The sequence below is a fragment of the Hippocampus bargibanti genome, linkage group LG15 (assembly GCF_051943395.1).
Source record: "Hippocampus bargibanti isolate YZ-2025 linkage group LG15, ASM5194339v1, whole genome shotgun sequence".
Classification (NCBI taxonomy): Eukaryota; Metazoa; Chordata; class Actinopteri; order Syngnathiformes; family Syngnathidae; genus Hippocampus; species Hippocampus bargibanti.
In genome coordinates, this window is record NC_142748.1 from 8500945 (window position 1) to 8518086 (window position 17142).

At 43.5% G+C, this 17142-nt stretch overlaps 4 protein-coding genes across 8 annotated transcripts in view; 1 reads left to right on the forward strand and 3 right to left on the reverse strand.

Annotated features, from left to right (window-relative positions):
• Positions 1-975: 975 nt before the first annotated feature.
• On the reverse strand, positions 976-2044 carry smim36 (small integral membrane protein 36). The gene is made up of 2 exons (XM_089015516.1): positions 1679-2044; positions 976-1575 (listed from the first exon to the last, which is right to left on the reverse strand). The coding sequence occupies exon 1, from the start codon at positions 1993-1995 to the stop codon at positions 1690-1692; it is 306 nt and encodes a 101-aa protein (XP_088871642.1). The 5' UTR covers positions 1996-2044; the 3' UTR covers positions 976-1575; positions 1679-1689.
• Positions 2045-4100: 2056 nt separating this feature from the next.
• LOC148887580 (transmembrane protein 100-like) lies at positions 4101-6774 on the reverse strand. 2 transcript variants are annotated; one of them, XM_089016178.1, is made up of 2 exons: positions 6655-6774; positions 4101-5618 (listed from the first exon to the last, which is right to left on the reverse strand). In XM_089016178.1, the coding sequence occupies exon 2, from the start codon at positions 5592-5594 to the stop codon at positions 5139-5141; it is 456 nt and encodes a 151-aa protein (XP_088872304.1). In that variant the 5' UTR covers positions 5595-5618; positions 6655-6774; the 3' UTR covers positions 4101-5138. The 2 variants fall into 2 exon arrangements, with proteins under 2 accessions (XP_088872304.1, XP_088872303.1); XM_089016177.1 differs by lacking the exon at positions 6655-6774 and adding an exon at positions 6423-6534.
• Positions 6775-8128: 1354 nt separating this feature from the next.
• LOC148887581 (uncharacterized) lies at positions 8129-11040 on the reverse strand. The gene is made up of 6 exons (XM_089014657.1): positions 10643-11040; positions 10307-10394; positions 10010-10101; positions 9769-9933; positions 9385-9476; positions 8129-9270 (listed from the first exon to the last, which is right to left on the reverse strand). Exons 1-6 carry the CDS (start codon positions 10915-10917, stop codon positions 9194-9196), a joined length of 789 nt encoding a protein of 262 aa, XP_088870783.1. The 5' UTR covers positions 10918-11040; the 3' UTR covers positions 8129-9193.
• The window catches only part of ankfn1a (ankyrin repeat and fibronectin type III domain containing 1a), a 46125-nt gene continuing 39773 nt past the window's right edge, over positions 10791-17142 (forward strand). For 3 of the 4 annotated variants that reach the window (XR_016117270.1, XR_016117271.1, XM_089014649.1), the window contains exons 1-4: positions 12974-13108; positions 13503-13633; positions 14141-14323; positions 15973-16139. Coding sequence is in view for 2 of the 4 variants with exons in the window: in XM_089014649.1 (XP_088870775.1) it covers positions 13103-13108; positions 13503-13633; positions 14141-14323; positions 15973-16139 (487 nt within the window). In the remaining 2 variants the exon portion in view is untranslated. Of the gene's footprint in view, positions 10931-11033; positions 12637-12973; positions 13109-13502; positions 13634-14140; positions 14324-15972; positions 16140-17142 lie in introns of those variants that run through there. The other variant, XM_089014651.1, reaches the window with a different exon arrangement.

Genomic DNA, 17142 nt, shown 5'->3' on the forward strand with positions numbered 1-17142 from the left:
ATTGATGAATTGTATTTGTAAAACCAACAATTCCATATTTTTGTGTATTCCGTAGCTTGCAGACATAGAGAACGATACCCAAGTATTTTTGTGATCATCAAGAGGCCTTTAATTCAGTTGCGCAATTTTGCTGTGTACATCCAAAATGGCAAATACAAACCAACAATTCATATCCCAACAAGTTTGCGTGTTTGCGGCTCGGCAACTTCCAAGCTTATGTAACCCCCCCCCCCCCCCCTTGACGGACGGACACAAAAAAAAACCCCAAACATATTTTTAATACACAGCTGCTGCTAATACTCTGCAAAGCAGAAAATAATCCACAAACATGGACGATGGTGGTAGGCAGATAATTGTGCAATTCCTCTGATGGATGATTGACAGCCTGCACTGGGCTGCTTTACATAAGAGGATTTGGCGCAGCACAGCCGCCGTCGGCGTAACTCGGTTGCCTTTAAAAAAAAAAAATATCAACATCCTTTTGTGCTTTTTAAGCATCCTTCTGTCCTTTAGGTCTGTCTTTGATCTTTGGGGATTTTTGTCTTTTGAGCTCGCTTTATACAGGAAGACTTTGTGAGCTTGGGTGTTTGTAATAATAGCACGAAATCAACTCCTCAAAAAAGATAATAATAATAATATAATAATACATTTCATTTAGCGCCGTTCAAAACTCTCAAGGACACTTTTACAGTCACAGGATATTTTTTCTGCGGGTGAGCAGCGGCAGCCACACGCGCCAGCGTTCACTCAACCCGGAAGTAACATAAAGTTAAAAAAAAGACTCAATATTAATCCTCATTCTTTTTTTCTTCATCATCACTTTTTGTCAATATTTCAATATTTTAACTCATTCACTGTCAAAAATGTGTCCACTCCAGTGCCAGGGTTTTGTCATTGCCACTCGAATTCCAGGACTCACAGAATATTGAGTTTTATGACTACATAAACATTCAATGCAGCGTAAAAAGTCTTAGATTATCTTCTTTCGTCCCAAAAAAAAAAACAGTTAATTCCTAAATTATGTGGGTCTGGAGTTATATGAGCTTGAAATGAGGGCAGCTGTCCAAAATACAATGCAATACAATACATATTGGTTTATATAGCGCTTTAACAACAGCTGAAGCTGGAACAAAGCGCTACAATTGAAAAATAGGGAAATGCTGCCCCCTGTGGAAGGGAAAAAACACTGCCAGAGGTCTTCCCAGCGCTTTATCGGCATCCAAGCAGGAAAAAACAAAACCGGACAAATGGCACTCTATGTCATACTTTTAATTCCCGAATAAAGTTGTGAATGGCAATGAACGGGTTAAGTTTATATTTGTATATTGTATTTGTATAATATTTGTCCAAGGCCGAAACTGTCTTGCCATTCTTTTATCAAGACAATCTTCCGTCCAACATGTCCTAAATGTCCAAAATGTCCGTTCCTGCTCTTGATGGTCCAACCCAAACCAGCACAAAGTCAGCCGGCAGTCGGACCGACTTCCTTCCTGCCTTCAAAGTCATGTGACCCAGAGGTCACATGACCTCCCCCGTAGTCCTTGTTTGTCCCAATATGTAAAGTGAGACAAAAGCCTGGAAGAAGAAAAAAAGCAAGAAATTACCCAATCCCCCCTACCGGACCTCAACCCACAGGTCGGCCCCCTTTTTTTCGCCGCTTCTCGTGATGTCATCTTACCCGCCGCGATCTCACACCAGGGTGGTCCGCTTCTCGCGATCTCGGCTCAGGTCGGGCGTAGGCGGCTGGGCGGCGTGGTTGGGCTCGTAGCGGGCGGAGGCGGGCGAATTCTGCATAACCACCAAGCGGATGGGCGACTGGCTGGGGGGCGGCGGGGCGTTATCTGGAGCGTACTCCTTGGTGGGGTCCTTCCCCCGGCAGTCGTACAGGATGCAGGAGATGAGAAAGACCAACAGGAGGATGACATAGCTAGCCACCAGGATGATCAGGTTGAGGGTCACCGGGTCAATTTCCAGATAGAATTCCATGAACCCCATTTTGACGCTTCATAGTCCTGCCGAAGGGGCGTGGTGGGGGGCTGTCCGGGGGGGGGGCGTCCTGGGGGCTGGCGAGAGATGAAATGAGAGCGGTCAGCGACAGCCGGACGAGCTGCACGGGGAATTAATCCGACCTTGAATGTCAGCGACCAATGGTTAAAGCTGCTCACTTTTAATAACTTAAGCCACGCCGGGGACGCTTGCTGCCAGGGTGACGGACGGACGGACGGACGCACGTCGCGCAATGACGTCCACGCTAAACACTTTGCGTTTCGATTCGTAGGAACGGTCATCGTTGTGATTTGAATTCACCAACTGACGGTTTCGAACCCAAAATTGGAGAAAATGAACCTTTTAGCACAAAATGCTAAATGCTAATGCACGCTGGGTCCGAGAGGACATTAATTTCATCTGTCAAAGCACTATTTAAACCGATATTGCATTGTATTTTGTATAGCCGCCCCAATTTCAAGCTCAGATAACTCCAAACCCCATATAATTTAGGAAATAACTATTTTCCTGATGAAAGAAGAGAGTCTAAAGTTTCTTACGCTGCATTGAATGTTTATGCAGACAAAACTCAATACAGGTAACATCCGATTTACGACCGAGTTCCGTTCCGACATAACGGTCGTAAGTCAAAATGGTCGTAAGTTGAAATACTTTCAAAATGTTGATTGTGGTATGATTAACTATTTTTTTCTGACGAAAGAAGACAATCGAAAGTTTCTTATGCTGAATTCAATGTTGATGTAGTCCTAAAAATTAATATTTTGCGGGCCCTGCAATTTGAGTGAAAATGACCAAAACCCTGGCACTGGAGTGGACACATTTTTGCACATCGTATGGCACTGAATGAGTTAAATATGGCAAAAAAACATTGTGTGCAACATTAAAACACGGTTGTCTAGTAAAACTGTTTTTAAAAATATTATTATATATTATATTTAATATAATAGCATGGCTGGCTGGCTGTTAGCTATCGATCCAGCTCGCTCGCTATTAGCTAGCAAGCTGGTTAGCTGGCTGTCTGTTGGCTATCTGTTGGCTAGCTGGCTGGCTTGCTATCTGCTAGCTATCGAATAGCTAGCTAGCTAGCTTTCGATCTATTTGAGTTATTCCGTGTTGAGTGAACGCAGGCGCGTGCGACTGCCGCTGCTCACTCACAGAAAAACTGATCCAGTGACTGTAAAGTGACCTTGAAAGTTTTGAAAGGCGCTTACAAATGAAATGGATTATTATTATTATTATTATTATTATTATTATTATTATTATTATTATTATTTATTAACCTGCGGTCCCGTTGGCAGTTTTTATTCAGTGATGCTTTCACCTACCACTAGAGGGAGTCGACATACCACAAAAATGATAATTGATGATTTTCAGCGTTTTGGGGGTGATGGAGCGCGCATGTGAGGTCGAGGATGGGGGAGTTGGCCGCCATCACTGCCCTACTTCAGTGTCTATTTGAAGGCTGACCCCCCCACACACCCCCCTCCAGGAGTCAAAGTTGAAGCGGCGGGCGTGGACGAGCAGCAAAGGTCTTCCTGTTCTCCAGCCGGCCCCTTTCATCCAGTCTCCTTGCGTGCCAGGCCTTTTCCGCACGGGAGTCTGGGGGGTAGTTATCGTTTTGTGGAGGAGGGGCCATATGAAGGGGGTAGTGGGGCACTGCCACCGTCCCACACCTCAGGAAGGGAGGGCTCAGATGGGATATCCCCTCCCAAAAAAGAGATTTCAGTCCAACTGTTCTGGTTTGACTGTAAAAGATGTGATTTAAAATGTTATACAGCTGAAATGTTATAGATATGATGTCACTTCCTGTTCACTTCTCAGGAAAGAGCCTCAAATAAAACGAGACAATCCGAGCATGCTGCTCACAGGTCAGGATAAAGTTAGCTCGCTGGAATTGACCCCAGCGAACTGACCCCCCACCTCCAACTGTCAGCCCCCTACTCATTCATAACGCCCCAACCACACGAGTTGCCAGGCAACAAAACAGCAATACAAACTTCTGGCGTTTTTATTTTATTTTTATTATGATTATTTTTTTATTAGAAATGCGCATGAATAAATAAGGTGGATAAAAAAAGAAAAATACAAATACATTTTACACTTAATGTACTATTTTTTAATGACAGACGAAGGATAATAATAATAATCATAATCATGTATTTTTTCTTTCTGGCCTTTGTGCGTGTTTACATACAAAAAAAAGCCTCGTACGCATACAATTATCATCATGTGGTGCAGTACCAAGACTGACCTGTAAGTGGCAGCTTGGTGCAAGAAGAGATCAACACTAACAGGAAATACAAAGTAGAACAAGGACAATCATGGTGCTCAAAAGGAGGTTGGGGGGTTAAAAATGGATCCAATTTATCGCCGTGTGTGTTTATTAGGACAAAATTTGCCTTCTATCAAAACAAAAAAGTACCATTTATCTTATTGCATATTAGCAGCATTCTTATATCCTCACCTTCAATCATTCAAAATTAATTAAAAGTCATGTTAGTGTTTTTGTTTATGTATTTTATTTTGGTATTTCAATCCAGTTCATTGTTGTGGCGTATCAACTGTTGTTTAACCTCCTGACCACCGGGGGTGCCGCACTTAGACCAGGAATGATTTTTCGAACGAACCGAAAAGGCTACTTCTAAAATATGTCAAACGATTTAAGTTAAAATATATATATATATATATATATATATGCACTTAGCAATCAAAATATTATTTCAACATGACTTTCTATTGAGTGTTATTTAACCTCCTGACCACAAGGGGCGCTGTGTGGCATATCGACAGGTTAGATCATGAGTAGGAAATTTATATATATATTTTATATATAAATATCGGATTCACGGGCAAGCTTATTCATAGCTGATGTTAATAATAATAATAATAATCTTCTTCTTCTTTTCCTTTCGGCTTTTTAATAATAATAATAATGGTGAAATATAAATTTGAGTACAAAATGTTTCTTTTTGCAGCATTTTTGATGTGATTATATTTACAATAAAATGATTAAACAGGTGTTTTTAAAAAAATATTTTGTCATTATGTACAACTAATCCATTTATAATTCTGATTTCAACTCATTCTCTGCCATTCACGAATTTATTCGGGAATAGAAAAGTCTTGCTTTGTCATTTTGTGACCACGACTGAATATTCGGCATCCTGCGGCGCAGTCACAAGATTGGCCTGACTTTCTCTCCTGCTTCGCTCCCTCTTTTGCCGCATCCGCAGCCTCCAACAGGTGGCGCTGGCCCCCAGCAGGCCCAACCCGGCCCCCAGGATCACCAAGCCCAAGACGGAGATGGTGGAGCCGTGCGAGTTGAAGGTGTAGGCCACGCCCGTCACCACCACGCCGGCGATCAGCACCACCACGCCGAACGGTACCGTGCAGCGGTAGCACGACATCTCGGCGCCCCCGGTGGCCGCGCTCAGGATTTGCGCCTCGTCCATGCGCGGGGTTTGTGTCGCCGTAGCGACCACGCCATTGACGTCCCCGGTGGATGAGCTCAGCTTCTCGTAGGAGAAAGACGCCGTGTCGGCGTCCTCCGGCGGGATCGTCATGCCGGCTCGAAAGAGGTGGGACATCTTCACCAGCCAATCACGGAGCAGCTAGGTGATATCACATGAAAGATCAGGTACTTGCAAATTTTGTTATTTTCATGATGCGTCTTTGACATTGGCGGGCCCTGCATGTCACTCCTAGGCCTTCAGTAGTGCTATGTCTGAATCATTCCACTGCTGCGAGTGTGGTGTGATATGACTACACGTCCTCTAGAGGGCGCCAGTTGCAAGGAAATAACTTGTAGATAACTTAAGAAATAATGTCAATAAACTGTTCGAATTTTAACTATGAACGTGTGAATTCATGATAACCTCAAAAAATGGCAATATTAATTGCTATTTTTGCTAGCTTTGGAGCTGTCCAACCTTAATGATGTCCATCTATTCTTGAAAAGTCCATGTTGAAAATGGTTTTAACAGTATATCTGCAACCAAATCCATTTTTTCTTCTTCAGCCATTTTGATTTCACAAAACCGCTATTAAATCAACACAAAAAATATATTTGCTTATGCAGCTCGCGACAGATACAGTGTGCTAGCTCTGGCTAGTATCTCTCTTATCACTCGTGGCTGGTGATACTATGATTGGCAAGTGACTAGCCAATCATATGACTAGCCAATCTTAGTTTCCGAAAACTGACATTTCCAGCGCCTTACAGCAGGCCTTGGTTTGCCAAATCGAACTCTGATTGGTTAAAATAACAAAGTCATCGACACCGCATTTAATGCCCCAGGGCCTGCAGAATTGATTGTGAAGGCCTCAAGGTAGATTTCTGACCTTGGTAACAAAAAGGATGCTTAAAGACAAACTAAAATTATTTAATAAAACTTCATGGAGAAAATATAACTCACATTAGTCTGTGATTCAGATATTTTTAGGCCAGCAGAGAAGGCTCGCCATCAGTCTTTCATCATCTCTATGTCAGTGACTTCTTGTGACAAGCACAAAATTCAAAAGCCCCCCCCCCCCCCCCCCCCCCGCAGATGCTTTTGGCATTGTGCCAATATGGAAAAAAAAATACTTTTGCAAACCTACGCAGAGAAACAGCATGTGATCACTTTTAATGCTAATCAATCAACTCACGATTGACGCGCGTCGTCCCTCATCTCGTTGGCATCCCCCGCCCCCCTCTTTTTTGTTTCCTTCCCGCTTTCCAGCAGCGGTCCCGACGAACCCAAAGTCAGAGTGAAGATGACTATCAATAGAAAACGGTGGCCTCCTCCGCCTCCTTGAACCTCCTCCAGCGAACAGAGCAGCAACGTTTAACTCTTTCCTGCCTTCAAATTGCTATTGTGCGCTTGCAGAAAGCTCGGACGCCATTGCGCCAGTTTGTGGGAACGTGCCAACCAGGTAATAATTTGATAGGGGAGTACGAGGAAAGTACTTTTTTGGACTTGAAAGAGGATTAGTGTTGCAGTATCGTTTTCAGGCAAGTCAACTCAAAAATTGATTTGGACATTAACTCATTCACTGCCATAAAATTTATTCCAGAATTGAAAATATGATGTAGAGCGCCATTTCCGAATTACGTAGTTCGGTTTTTGTTTTTTCTTGCTTGGATGCCGATAAAGCGCTGGCCAGACCTCTGGCAATTTTTTTCCTTCCACAAGAGGGCAGAATTTCTGTTTTTTTCCCATGTTAGCACTTTGTTCCAGCGTCAGCTGTTGTTAATACGCTATTTAAACCAATATAGCATTTTAGTTTGTCTAGCTGCCCTCAAGTGCTGCCTTCAAGTTCATATAACTCCAGACCCATATAATTTAGGAAACAACTTTTTTCCTTGATGAAAAAAGAGAGTCTAAAGTTTCTTACACTGCATTGAATGTTTATGTAGTCCTAAAACTCAATACAGGTAACATCCGACTTACGAACGAGTTCCGTTCCGACCAAACGGTCGTAAGTCAAAATGGTCGTAAGTCAAAATACATTTAAAATGTTGAATAGACTCGGAGGCTAAATGACCGGCAAACTCCACCCTCTGGTGCCATCACACGGTCGATTGCTGCGCGAGCGTGAGATGCTGGCTGGCTGGCCAAAATTGTCATACGCGTGGCCGGCTTGCTAGCGCGTTGCAATGCCAGGTGTAGAAATAACATTTTTAAAATAGGGTCTGGAGGTCGTGGTCGTAAGTGCGGGTGGTCGTAAGTTGAGCCGGTCGTAAGTCAGATGTTACCTGTATTCTGTGGAATTCAAGTGACAATGACAAAAACCCTGACCCAGGAGTGGACCCATTTGTGCACATATCTGGGAGTGAATGAGTTACTCCATTCCATGTGTAGCCCCACGAGTATAAACAAGGCTTTCAGACAAAAAAAAATAAATAAATCTAGAATATGAATGATGCAGAACCTTTGAGTCATTTCCGCAAGCGGCCATTTTGTTCCTTGCTGTTGACCGAAAATGACATCAGTTTCTCTGGGGGGGGGCTTAGCCAACAACCAATCACAGGCTCTCTTGTTGTCTCGCTTGGGACATGACATTTGCAAAAGTATCCAAAGTAAACAACAACAACGTCAAGATATTCGCAATGAAATATGATGATGTAAGGAGACCAGGATGAGCTTTATGAGGCACTATTGCACCCGGGGGGGGGGGGGACTGTTCCGGTGGTTGGTCTGACGCAGCTGTAGGGGCAAAAGGTCAAACGGGTTAGACGTCATTGATGACGTTAGTGTTGCGCACTGCATCGCTATAGACGACTAGCATCTGTCAGTGTAGCAAATTGCTACTAGCAATCAACTGTCGCCCGATGCCCAAGGGGTTAAAAAGTGAAATGACAAACACAACCAGATCCTGGTTTCCATGTTCTCCATCCAACTGAGAACATCTGGCCTGGTTCTGTTTTCTGTTTTTTTTCTCTCTTCTCTCCTCCCCCCTCCCTCGTTTGTGTTTTAAATCCTCAACAGGCTCTGCAGAAGATGGAGAGGAATGGGGGAGGGGGTACAACGGGTCAGTGGGCGGCTTCCCGTCTCGCTTTGGATCCACGGGGAGGTCAGGAGGCCTCCTTGGTCTGAGGTTGGGCTCATGCGGGATCACGTTGTTCAGATATTTGTATTGTGGTCTGATAGTTTGAAGAAAATGACATGTAGTGATTTGGGAATGCGCAATTGTTAGACAATTAAAACGTCTTTTTTTACCCACTTAAATGTTTTATTCTTAGAAATCGAACTGTGCGGATTTAATCGATAAATGTAGTTGTTTGAGCTGTGTTTTATGTACAATGTAGTCATTCAATGAACGGATGATCGATTGAAATGTCATATTTTTTTACTTGAACTCTGATGACATCTGCTGGTAAGCTTCACAAATGACATTATTCTCTTTGTTTTTAACGTTTTAATTCCATCTTGACATGACAGAAAATGCAACAAGCACAGCGCAATTTGTACCTGTTGGTGATCAATCGAGCTCAAAATAAATACACGAGCATCAAAACGATACTTTGGTGAATCAAAGTTTTTTTTTTTGCTCCAGTTTCAAACTGGAAGCGACGACAGCTAAAATGGCGAAACTAGTCAAGTTACGAATGGGATATAAAGCTGTATAATGTTTTTTTTTTCAATGGCGGCGTAAGCGACGTTAGCGTGGATAATGCTGCATGCTTGGTAGACTCCAGTGGGCTTCACGTCCTCCTGAAGTTGATCAGGATGCCATCCAGGGTGGCAAATGCTCGGTAGAATTCATCTTCCGTTTTAGCTCCTGCCACATAAAACGAGTTTTGAGATTTGGTTGCATGAAATTGCCTTCATTCATTCCCCCATGTCTAATATCTGCGTAAAATTCACCTAATCCATCCATGTGTATCCCACTTACCGACCAGGGAAATGGAGCCAGAAGAAAAGATGGACGCCGTCATGCCGGGACGGAAGTTGTACTGCAGAGCAGGGAACAGCTCCGGTTCATAACTGCGCAAAGTGGAAAAAATACGAAGAATTTCCGGTTGGAGTGAGTTTCGAGGAATGTGTAGCGCTAACGAGAGAACGATGCTAATTTCTGTTAGCCTATCTACGTTTCATGTTAGCATGACGCTATCTGATTTTTGCTGTTCGTCGGTGGAAATGGTTGTGGTGCCTCTTATTTGCAGAACTGTACCAGAAACTATTCTCTTTAGTAGTTCTGGTCCCCATTTACCGCGAAAAACGAGGTATTGCTCTAAGTTAGTCAGAAGGAGACTTTGTAGTGACCAGTTCAGTTAACCTGCAGTGGTCCTGATGGGCCAAGAAGAGATCCTCCAAGTTGATGGGAAAGGTTTTGCAAGTGCCTCCGATGTTGAGCACCTTAAAGTCCAGGAAGCGCACAGGGTAGCCTAGCTTCAGGATTTTAAAGGCGAACTTCCTGGCGGCCACCCGAGACTCGTTCTCGCTGTGAGACAAAAAAAATGGCCTAAATTTAATTCATCATGGACAGTCCAGATCAGATGGATAACACGCAGATGGACCTCTTAGCTCCTGTGCAGAAAAGGATTCCGGACTGGAAGATCCTGGCCGTTGTCTGGGGTTTGCGGATCTTCATGACAAGCGACTTGAAGACCTGACGCACAATGACAAAAACCCTGGTACTGGAGGGGACACATTTTTGCACATGTCTGGCAGTGAATGAGACAAAATAGATGATTGATGATGAATCTGGTACCACCAGTTTCTGGTGGTCATAAATCCTACTGTCTATTTTTTTTAAATCACCATATAAATTCACCGAACTTTGACGTGTATGTCAAACCACATATTTACATTACCGTTGACAGATGCTGGACGTTCCAAGAGTTTCTAGCGATGAACTCCAGGTCCAGATCACAACCCAGCTTCACAGAAGACGTCACGTTCCTGCACGATAGTCATGTACTTCAAAATCTTACAAGTACATTTGATGGTCCTCACTCATGTACTTCAAAATCCTATAAGTGCATTTGATGGGCCTCACTAGTCAGGCAATTCAAGATACAGAATCGATTTGCAGATATATTTGATTTTCTTGATAATTGTCTATTAGTGGGGACAAAACTATCAACGTAACTAGGTCTGAAATCTGAAACGGCGCATAGTGTCATTGCAAGATTTTTTTATTTTTTTACTGAATCTGTGGGCCGGTTCGGGGCTTTGAGTTCCAGCGAGTGGCGGGCCTGCGCGCCGATGAGAAGGAGGACGACGACGACGACGAGGAGGAGGCGTGAGGACGCGAGATCGGCCCGGGAGGAGGCGGAGGGGGAGGCGGCGGCAGCGGAGGCTGTGAGTCCACCAGCACCGGGAGGAAGGAAGCCACCGGGTCGGGGGTCCTGCACAGGGCTTGCATGGCTAAAAGTCTGCGGTCGTTCTCCGACAGCTGCCGGCTTTCCACCGCCACGAACATCCTCAAACTTTAGGTGGGTTTTAGTGTGGAGAAAAGGGGAGTTTTTGGATCGTGGGAGTCGGTGAGGGGAAATGAAGAGCAAAGTTGACTCCTAACACGGCACCGTCGATTCACAGGAGCCTCTCCCACGCAGTACGGAATAAAGTGGACCGTAACAAAGAACCTGACGATCACACAGAGACTTGACGTTCACGAGACGGACATTGTTTGTGACGTCACGAACCGTATTGTAGGTGCAGTGCTTCCAGCTTCCACCTTGCTATCTTACATTCAAACACCATTCTTGAACTTTTAAACAATTTGAATCGTGTGCAACCAGTGTGCAGGTTGTAACACCAGCAGAGGGAGCTTTGACGTCATCAATCAAAATGTATTTTCCCGGTAACGGTCAGCAGAGGGCATTTCTCAATCGATTTCGTCACTGCCAAGCTAATTTTTTGCCTTTGTGACTAACATCAGCGTTGCATGATGTTTAAATGTCCCATATGTATCAGATGCAGGCCCAGGCAGTAAACATGTTGCCACTTGTTTAGTTTTTGGATTAGCTTTTATTAGTCTTGCAGTGGAGAAATTTCCATGTCACAGCAGCAAAGATATACAGAGGGGAGGAAAGGAAAGGAAGAAGTAGAAAAACAAAATACAGGAGCTGCTGTAAAGAGCCACTCTCGGGTCGCCATCTTGAAGTCAAATAACAAAATAATATGACAACACACAGACAGTTATTCAATCTTAAGCACTTTCTGTACCCTCTTTGTTGTATGAAGCAGTTCTAGATGAAAGAGAGGATCAAAGTGTCCTTTTCACCAGTGATTCGGGGATGTCATGGTGAAACGTGCACATCTGCTACAAGCTTAAATGTTAAAGCTGTTGACAAAAGAGATTGTCTCAAATTTCCTATCCCATGTAAATCCGCTTCACTTCCAGACTGCGACAGTTACACATACTCAATTTGCAGGTAAACTATCAGAATCAGAACTATAGTTCCCCGACTTGCGTCTGCGTGTGTGTGTGTGTGTGTGTGTGTGTGTGTGTGTGTGTGTGTGTGTGTGTGTGTGTGTGTGTGTGTGTGTGTGTGTGTGTGTGTGTGTGTGTGTGTGTGTGTGTGTGTGTCCTTCCTGCCTACTCTTATCTGTCATGCTGACGATTTTTGGCCACCCACTCATTTCAGCTTCAAAGCATCAGACTAAAGAGACGCTCCATATGCTCCCTGTTTACTAATTCCTTCCGTTTGTATTATTCTGGTTTGGTTCCTAGTATTTCATGTTGGTTTTGCCACCTTTCCTTCACTGTCAAGTGCCCTTCCCTCCTCGCATGTGACCTTTTTTTCGCTCCCTTCCAGCCTCGCCCCTACATTGCCTCTCATAAATTCTACTGTAACCCTTGAAGCGATACAAGTTCATATTTTGGGCTGTTTTGACTCTCCCCCGGCGGTTTGTGAGGCTGGCTGCGCGCCCGACGAGTGAGCCTCGCCGCCGTGTGTGATCGCGGCCGCGGGCCCCCAGATGTTGTTGGCTCAAGTCGGGACTCCCAGGGCTTTTGTGCGGCGGCGATACCGCAATGAAATGTGAGCCCGCTCCGTAGTTTTGGGGATGTTTTACTCGGGACGGGACAAAAGACACGTTTGCAGGCCACAGCCGAGCCGGAGCAAATGTTACAGCTCCGGGAAAACGAGGCCGAGACACTCTGCAGCGGACGCCGACGAAAGGACGCTGCAAGACGGTAAGCAAGAAGTTCTTTTCTTTTCAGGATTGAAACGCTGATGTTTGAGCTCAAATCTGTGCGTAAACGTTCGGCCAGATGAACGTCTAGTGAGTTTCATACGTTAAATGACTGGCACGTAGTTTGAAATGATTTTATCTGTTTTTCTCAATGGGAAAATCTCATTTTGAAAGTTTGTGTTGGCGTTTTGGATTGGACGCATTAGTCAAACCTAGAAAGGACAGTGTCGTGACGTCACACTCCAGCCGACGTCAAATTGTTTGCCGAAACTATGGGAACGTTGTTTCTGCAGAAATGTGATTTGTTCCCAAAGGGACAGTTCACGCCAAGAAAAAAACATACTGAAAGCCACGATAAACTAATTCGTCATTGCACGTCGGTACACGTCATTTAACGTGATGACGTAACGCGCCAAACTTAGGTCGGTCTGCAATTTTTGAATTTGGTCTTTTATTTTTCTTCGGAAATGCAGGTAAAGTTTTCTTTTGTACTGACTATGAACGAGACCCTCAATTTTTCTTCCTCTCGTAAATCAGCGTTTCATATGAACAATAACATAACATTGCATGTATTGAGTCGTATATCCGGATTCGGAACGAGCTTAAACAACAGCTGATTTCCATGACGTTAACGTGAACTCTAAATAAATTACAACAGAACCCCGTTTATTTTGAATCAGCAACAAAAATATGTTTGGCAATATATCTCTGATGAATACCAGCATGACATCTATGAATACGCTATGGAAAAGTGGTCACTGATCACATGTGGGGTGAATATTTGTTGTTTTCCACAACGATGGCGGGTCTGTTGCAAATGGGCATATACAAACTAGCTACTCTATCTCTGCTGATCTTCCCCCGTAGATATGGCTGAAGATGTCGATGGATTCTGAGAATTCCTGCGTGTTGTTGTCCTCGCGAGACTCCCGCATTTCTTGCGTCTTCCAAGCGTCCGAAGACAAAGATGATGACGCTCAAGCATCGGGAGAGGAAAGGTAATGGATGTCATGGTAGTGGCGGGGAGGTCTATTTCCCATAAACCAGATCTCTTTAGATGGATGGTTTGCATTATTTTGAATATGAAATAAGCACCGCTTTTGATTAAAAGATTGGATTGGATGTACCTTTATTCGTCTCGCAGTGGAGAAATTTACATTTCACAGCAGCAAAGTTATGAAAGGAAGTAGAAAGGAAAGAAAGAAGTAGAAAAAAAAACAGGAACTGCTGGAAAGGCATCCACTCTCGTGTGGCGCCATTTTGAATCAAAAAACAAAACAAAAAATAAATAAATAACAAATAATATGACAACAGAAAGACACAGAGAGTCGTTCATTCTTCAGCACTTGCTTCAGCACTTGCTCGGTAGCTAGCTACATAACCGAGATTGAACATTGAGCATCGTGTGAATGGTGAATCTGTTAAAACAAGCCCCTGTTTTTGGTGAAACAGGTAAAAAAAAAGCTATTTTCGTCAAAAGTGATGAGTCTTCTCTTTGTTTTCAGCGTTTTGGAAATGCTGAGCTGCTCCAAGTTTTCAGACCTGGAGACGTGGCTGTGCATGCCCTCCTCGCTCCTGATACCCAGACTCTTGGACTCTACTCGCACCGCGTCGCCGTCGGTGTCATCGTTGTCCTGCATCTCCAATTACAGACGCTCCACTTGCAGCGATGCCGGCCAAGCTGACAGGTAACACACACACAACGGAGGTAACTCAGCTAGCAAGCCAATAGATAGCTAATAGCGAGCCAGCTAGATAGCTAGCCAGCCAGCCAGATAGCTATTGTACGGTATTACAGAAAAGACAAAGAGATATTTGCTATCCATTTGCGATCTGTTAGCTATGTAGCTGACTATCTATTAGCTATATGGCTATCTGGCTAGTTCACTAACTGTGTAGCTAGCTATCTATTAGCTAACTGTTAGCTAGCTATCTTTCTATCTATTTGAGTTACTTCCGGCTTGAGTGAACGCTGGCGCGTGACTGCCGCTGCTCACCCAGAGAAAAAGACATATCCTGTGACTGTAAAGTGACCTTGAGAGTTTTGAAAGGCGCTTATAAATGAAATGTATTATTATTCTTAAAAGAATTTTTCCATATACAGGTAACATCCGACTTACGACCTGCTCAACTTACGACCACGACCTCCAGACCCTATTCTTAACATTTTAAGAGGGGGTGTTTGTGAGTCATTTAGCCTCCGAGTCTCTATTCAACATTTTGAATGGATTTTGACTTATAACCATTTTGACTTACGACCGTTTGGTCGGAACGGAACTCGGTCGTAAGTCGGATGTTACCCGTATAAGGCGCACCAGAGTATCAGGGGCACCTTCAATGAATGGCAAAAAAAATCCAAATATAATATATAGATATATCCAGGTTTTCTAAAGTATAAGGCACACTGTGATTGTGGAAATTGGGTGAAAAATTCACCCAATTAGTGGGTCATTTCAATTTTTTTAAACAATTAATTTTAATTGTTCATATTATTTAATTATTATTTGGTTTGGACACGTTTGCATAGATAGTGAGCAGAATCAAACGCGGTAGTCTGAATGAAAGCCAAAACCAGGAGCGACTCTCTTTTCAGGGTAGCACAAAGAGCCGATGGGCCGCGCTTGATAAGCGCCATATCGCCAACGCCGCGCTCTTGTTGCACTACTCGCCATTGAGTCAGCCACCATCTTGAATCATTTCCCTTTCCAGTCAGTGATGGAACTCGTAGGACATTTTTTTTTGACTTTTTACTCAGTCTCTCCCGTTTCCATCGCGAATATTATGTTGAGTTGGCCCGAGCTGCTGGACTTTTTACTGCGCAGGAAAAAAAAGGGCAGGTGTCAACGACGCTCGTGGCGAAGTCGTAGTTACTTTGTCTCAGAGGCCAGGTAAGAAACAAAATGCAATCTGTGTCGTCTTTTTTTTATTTTTTATCAAACATTCTCCTGCTGATCCCGTCAATACAGTGATACCTTGGCTTATGAACTTAGTTGGTTCCCAGAGAGAGTGCGTAAGGCGAAAAGTGTGTATCCCAAAAATTAATTTCCCATAGGAAACCATTAAAATGAGAATAATCCGTTCCCAGGTCCCCATAAAACCTTTTTTTCTAATTTTCTAAGCCTTAAAACTACACAAAATATATCTTATTTCATGTATAATAAATGTGCTATGGTATTATAATTAAAGAAATAAAGAAAAACGTTATCCTGTGACTTTGAGAGTTTTGAAAGGCGCTTAGAAATCAAATATGTTATTATTATTGAATACAATAGACTAGACATTTGATGTCAATGTGCTACAAAAATGGCAATGAAGCAATTTGTTGACCCTCCTCCAGGACTATCGAAAGGGACGCCGCCTTCCTGGCCCCGCCCATAGGCAAGGAAACTCCCTTCCTGCTGCCCATCCTCTCGTCCACGCCAAATGTCGCCTCGGCAGCCGTTAGCATCAGGAAGCGCCGTCGCCTGGCCGCCAGCCCCGGAGGCCTTCACTGGAAATCGACAGGTGGGATGTAACAAACTGTCTAGGACCGCCTTTCCAAAATTGATAGCCAATCAGAGTTCGGAATGAGTCGCCAAATCTCGTAATCTTCATGGTGGCTTCATTTGAGCGCGTGGAGTGTTTTTGCGTGAACGGGTAGAATGGGTAGAATGGGTAGAAAGCGGATGTGGAGACAAGTGAAGAATGTTGAGTCTAAACACGAACGCAAGCGTTGTTTATCAAAGCAAGAGACTTCCTGTTTTGATTACAACGCCACTTTCGTCAGCGCCACCCGTCGGAGGAACGTTAATGAGTTTCCTGTCGTGCGTCTCGGGCTCTGCCTTTGGTCTGCCGCCTACTTTTATTTTTTTCTTCGATAATTTAGGTCAGGCGTTGGCAAAGTATGACCCAATAGGGCTTTTTCGCAGGATCAATATCCTGTTGCATTAATTTACCTTTTCAAAATTAAATTAACAAACGTTACAATGGATCTGTTGTTTAAATAAAAAGACGCAAATATGTGAGCTTTTTAGGGAAAAAAATCCTCCAAAATGGCAAAATTCAACCATGATGTCCCTGATCCACTGCTGAAAAGGATGCTTTGATCCTCTCCTCTTTCATTTAGAACTTGTTCATGTCACAAAGAGGGTACAGCAAGTGCTGAAGAATGAATGACTCTCTGTGTCTTTGTTTTGTAATGCTATTTGTTTAGTTTGTTTTTTTTTACTTAAAGATGGCGCCTTTCCAGCAGCTCCCGTATTTTTTTTCAACTTCTGTCTTTCCTATAGTCTTCCTTTCATAACTTTGCTGCTGTGAAATGTAAATTTCTCCTCTGCGAGACGAATAAAAGTACAGCCAATCCAATCCAAAATCAATTAGACAAAGGCCGATTGTATGTAATGACACATCTCTCCACAAGAGGGAGACAAATCTTTCAAATGATGTCACCTGACAGCATGAATTGTTTTTACCATTTCAAGTCCAAATTAAGGTAAAAAAAGACACTTTTACATATTTTCCCCTTTTT

Excerpts from the sequence above, each read along its gene's own strand:
- smim36 (XM_089015516.1), bottom strand. The coding sequence starts at position 1,995 with ATGGGGTTCATGGAATTCTATCTGGAAATTGACCCGGTGACCCTCAAC.
- LOC148887580 (XM_089016178.1), bottom strand. The coding sequence starts at position 5,594 with ATGTCCCACCTCTTTCGAGCCGGCATGACGATCCCGCCGGAGGACGCC.
- LOC148887581 (XM_089014657.1), bottom strand. The coding sequence starts at position 10,917 with ATGTTCGTGGCGGTGGAAAGCCGGCAGCTGTCGGAGAACGACCGCAGA. Across the intron at positions 10,395-10,642 it reads CGAACCGGCCCACAGATTCA|GAACGTGACGTCTTCTGTGA; the intron begins GTAAAAAAATAA and ends ACTATCGTGCAG. Across the intron at positions 10,102-10,306 it reads ACGTCCAGCATCTGTCAACG|GTCTTCAAGTCGCTTGTCAT; the intron begins GTAATGTAAATA and ends ATTGTGCGTCAG.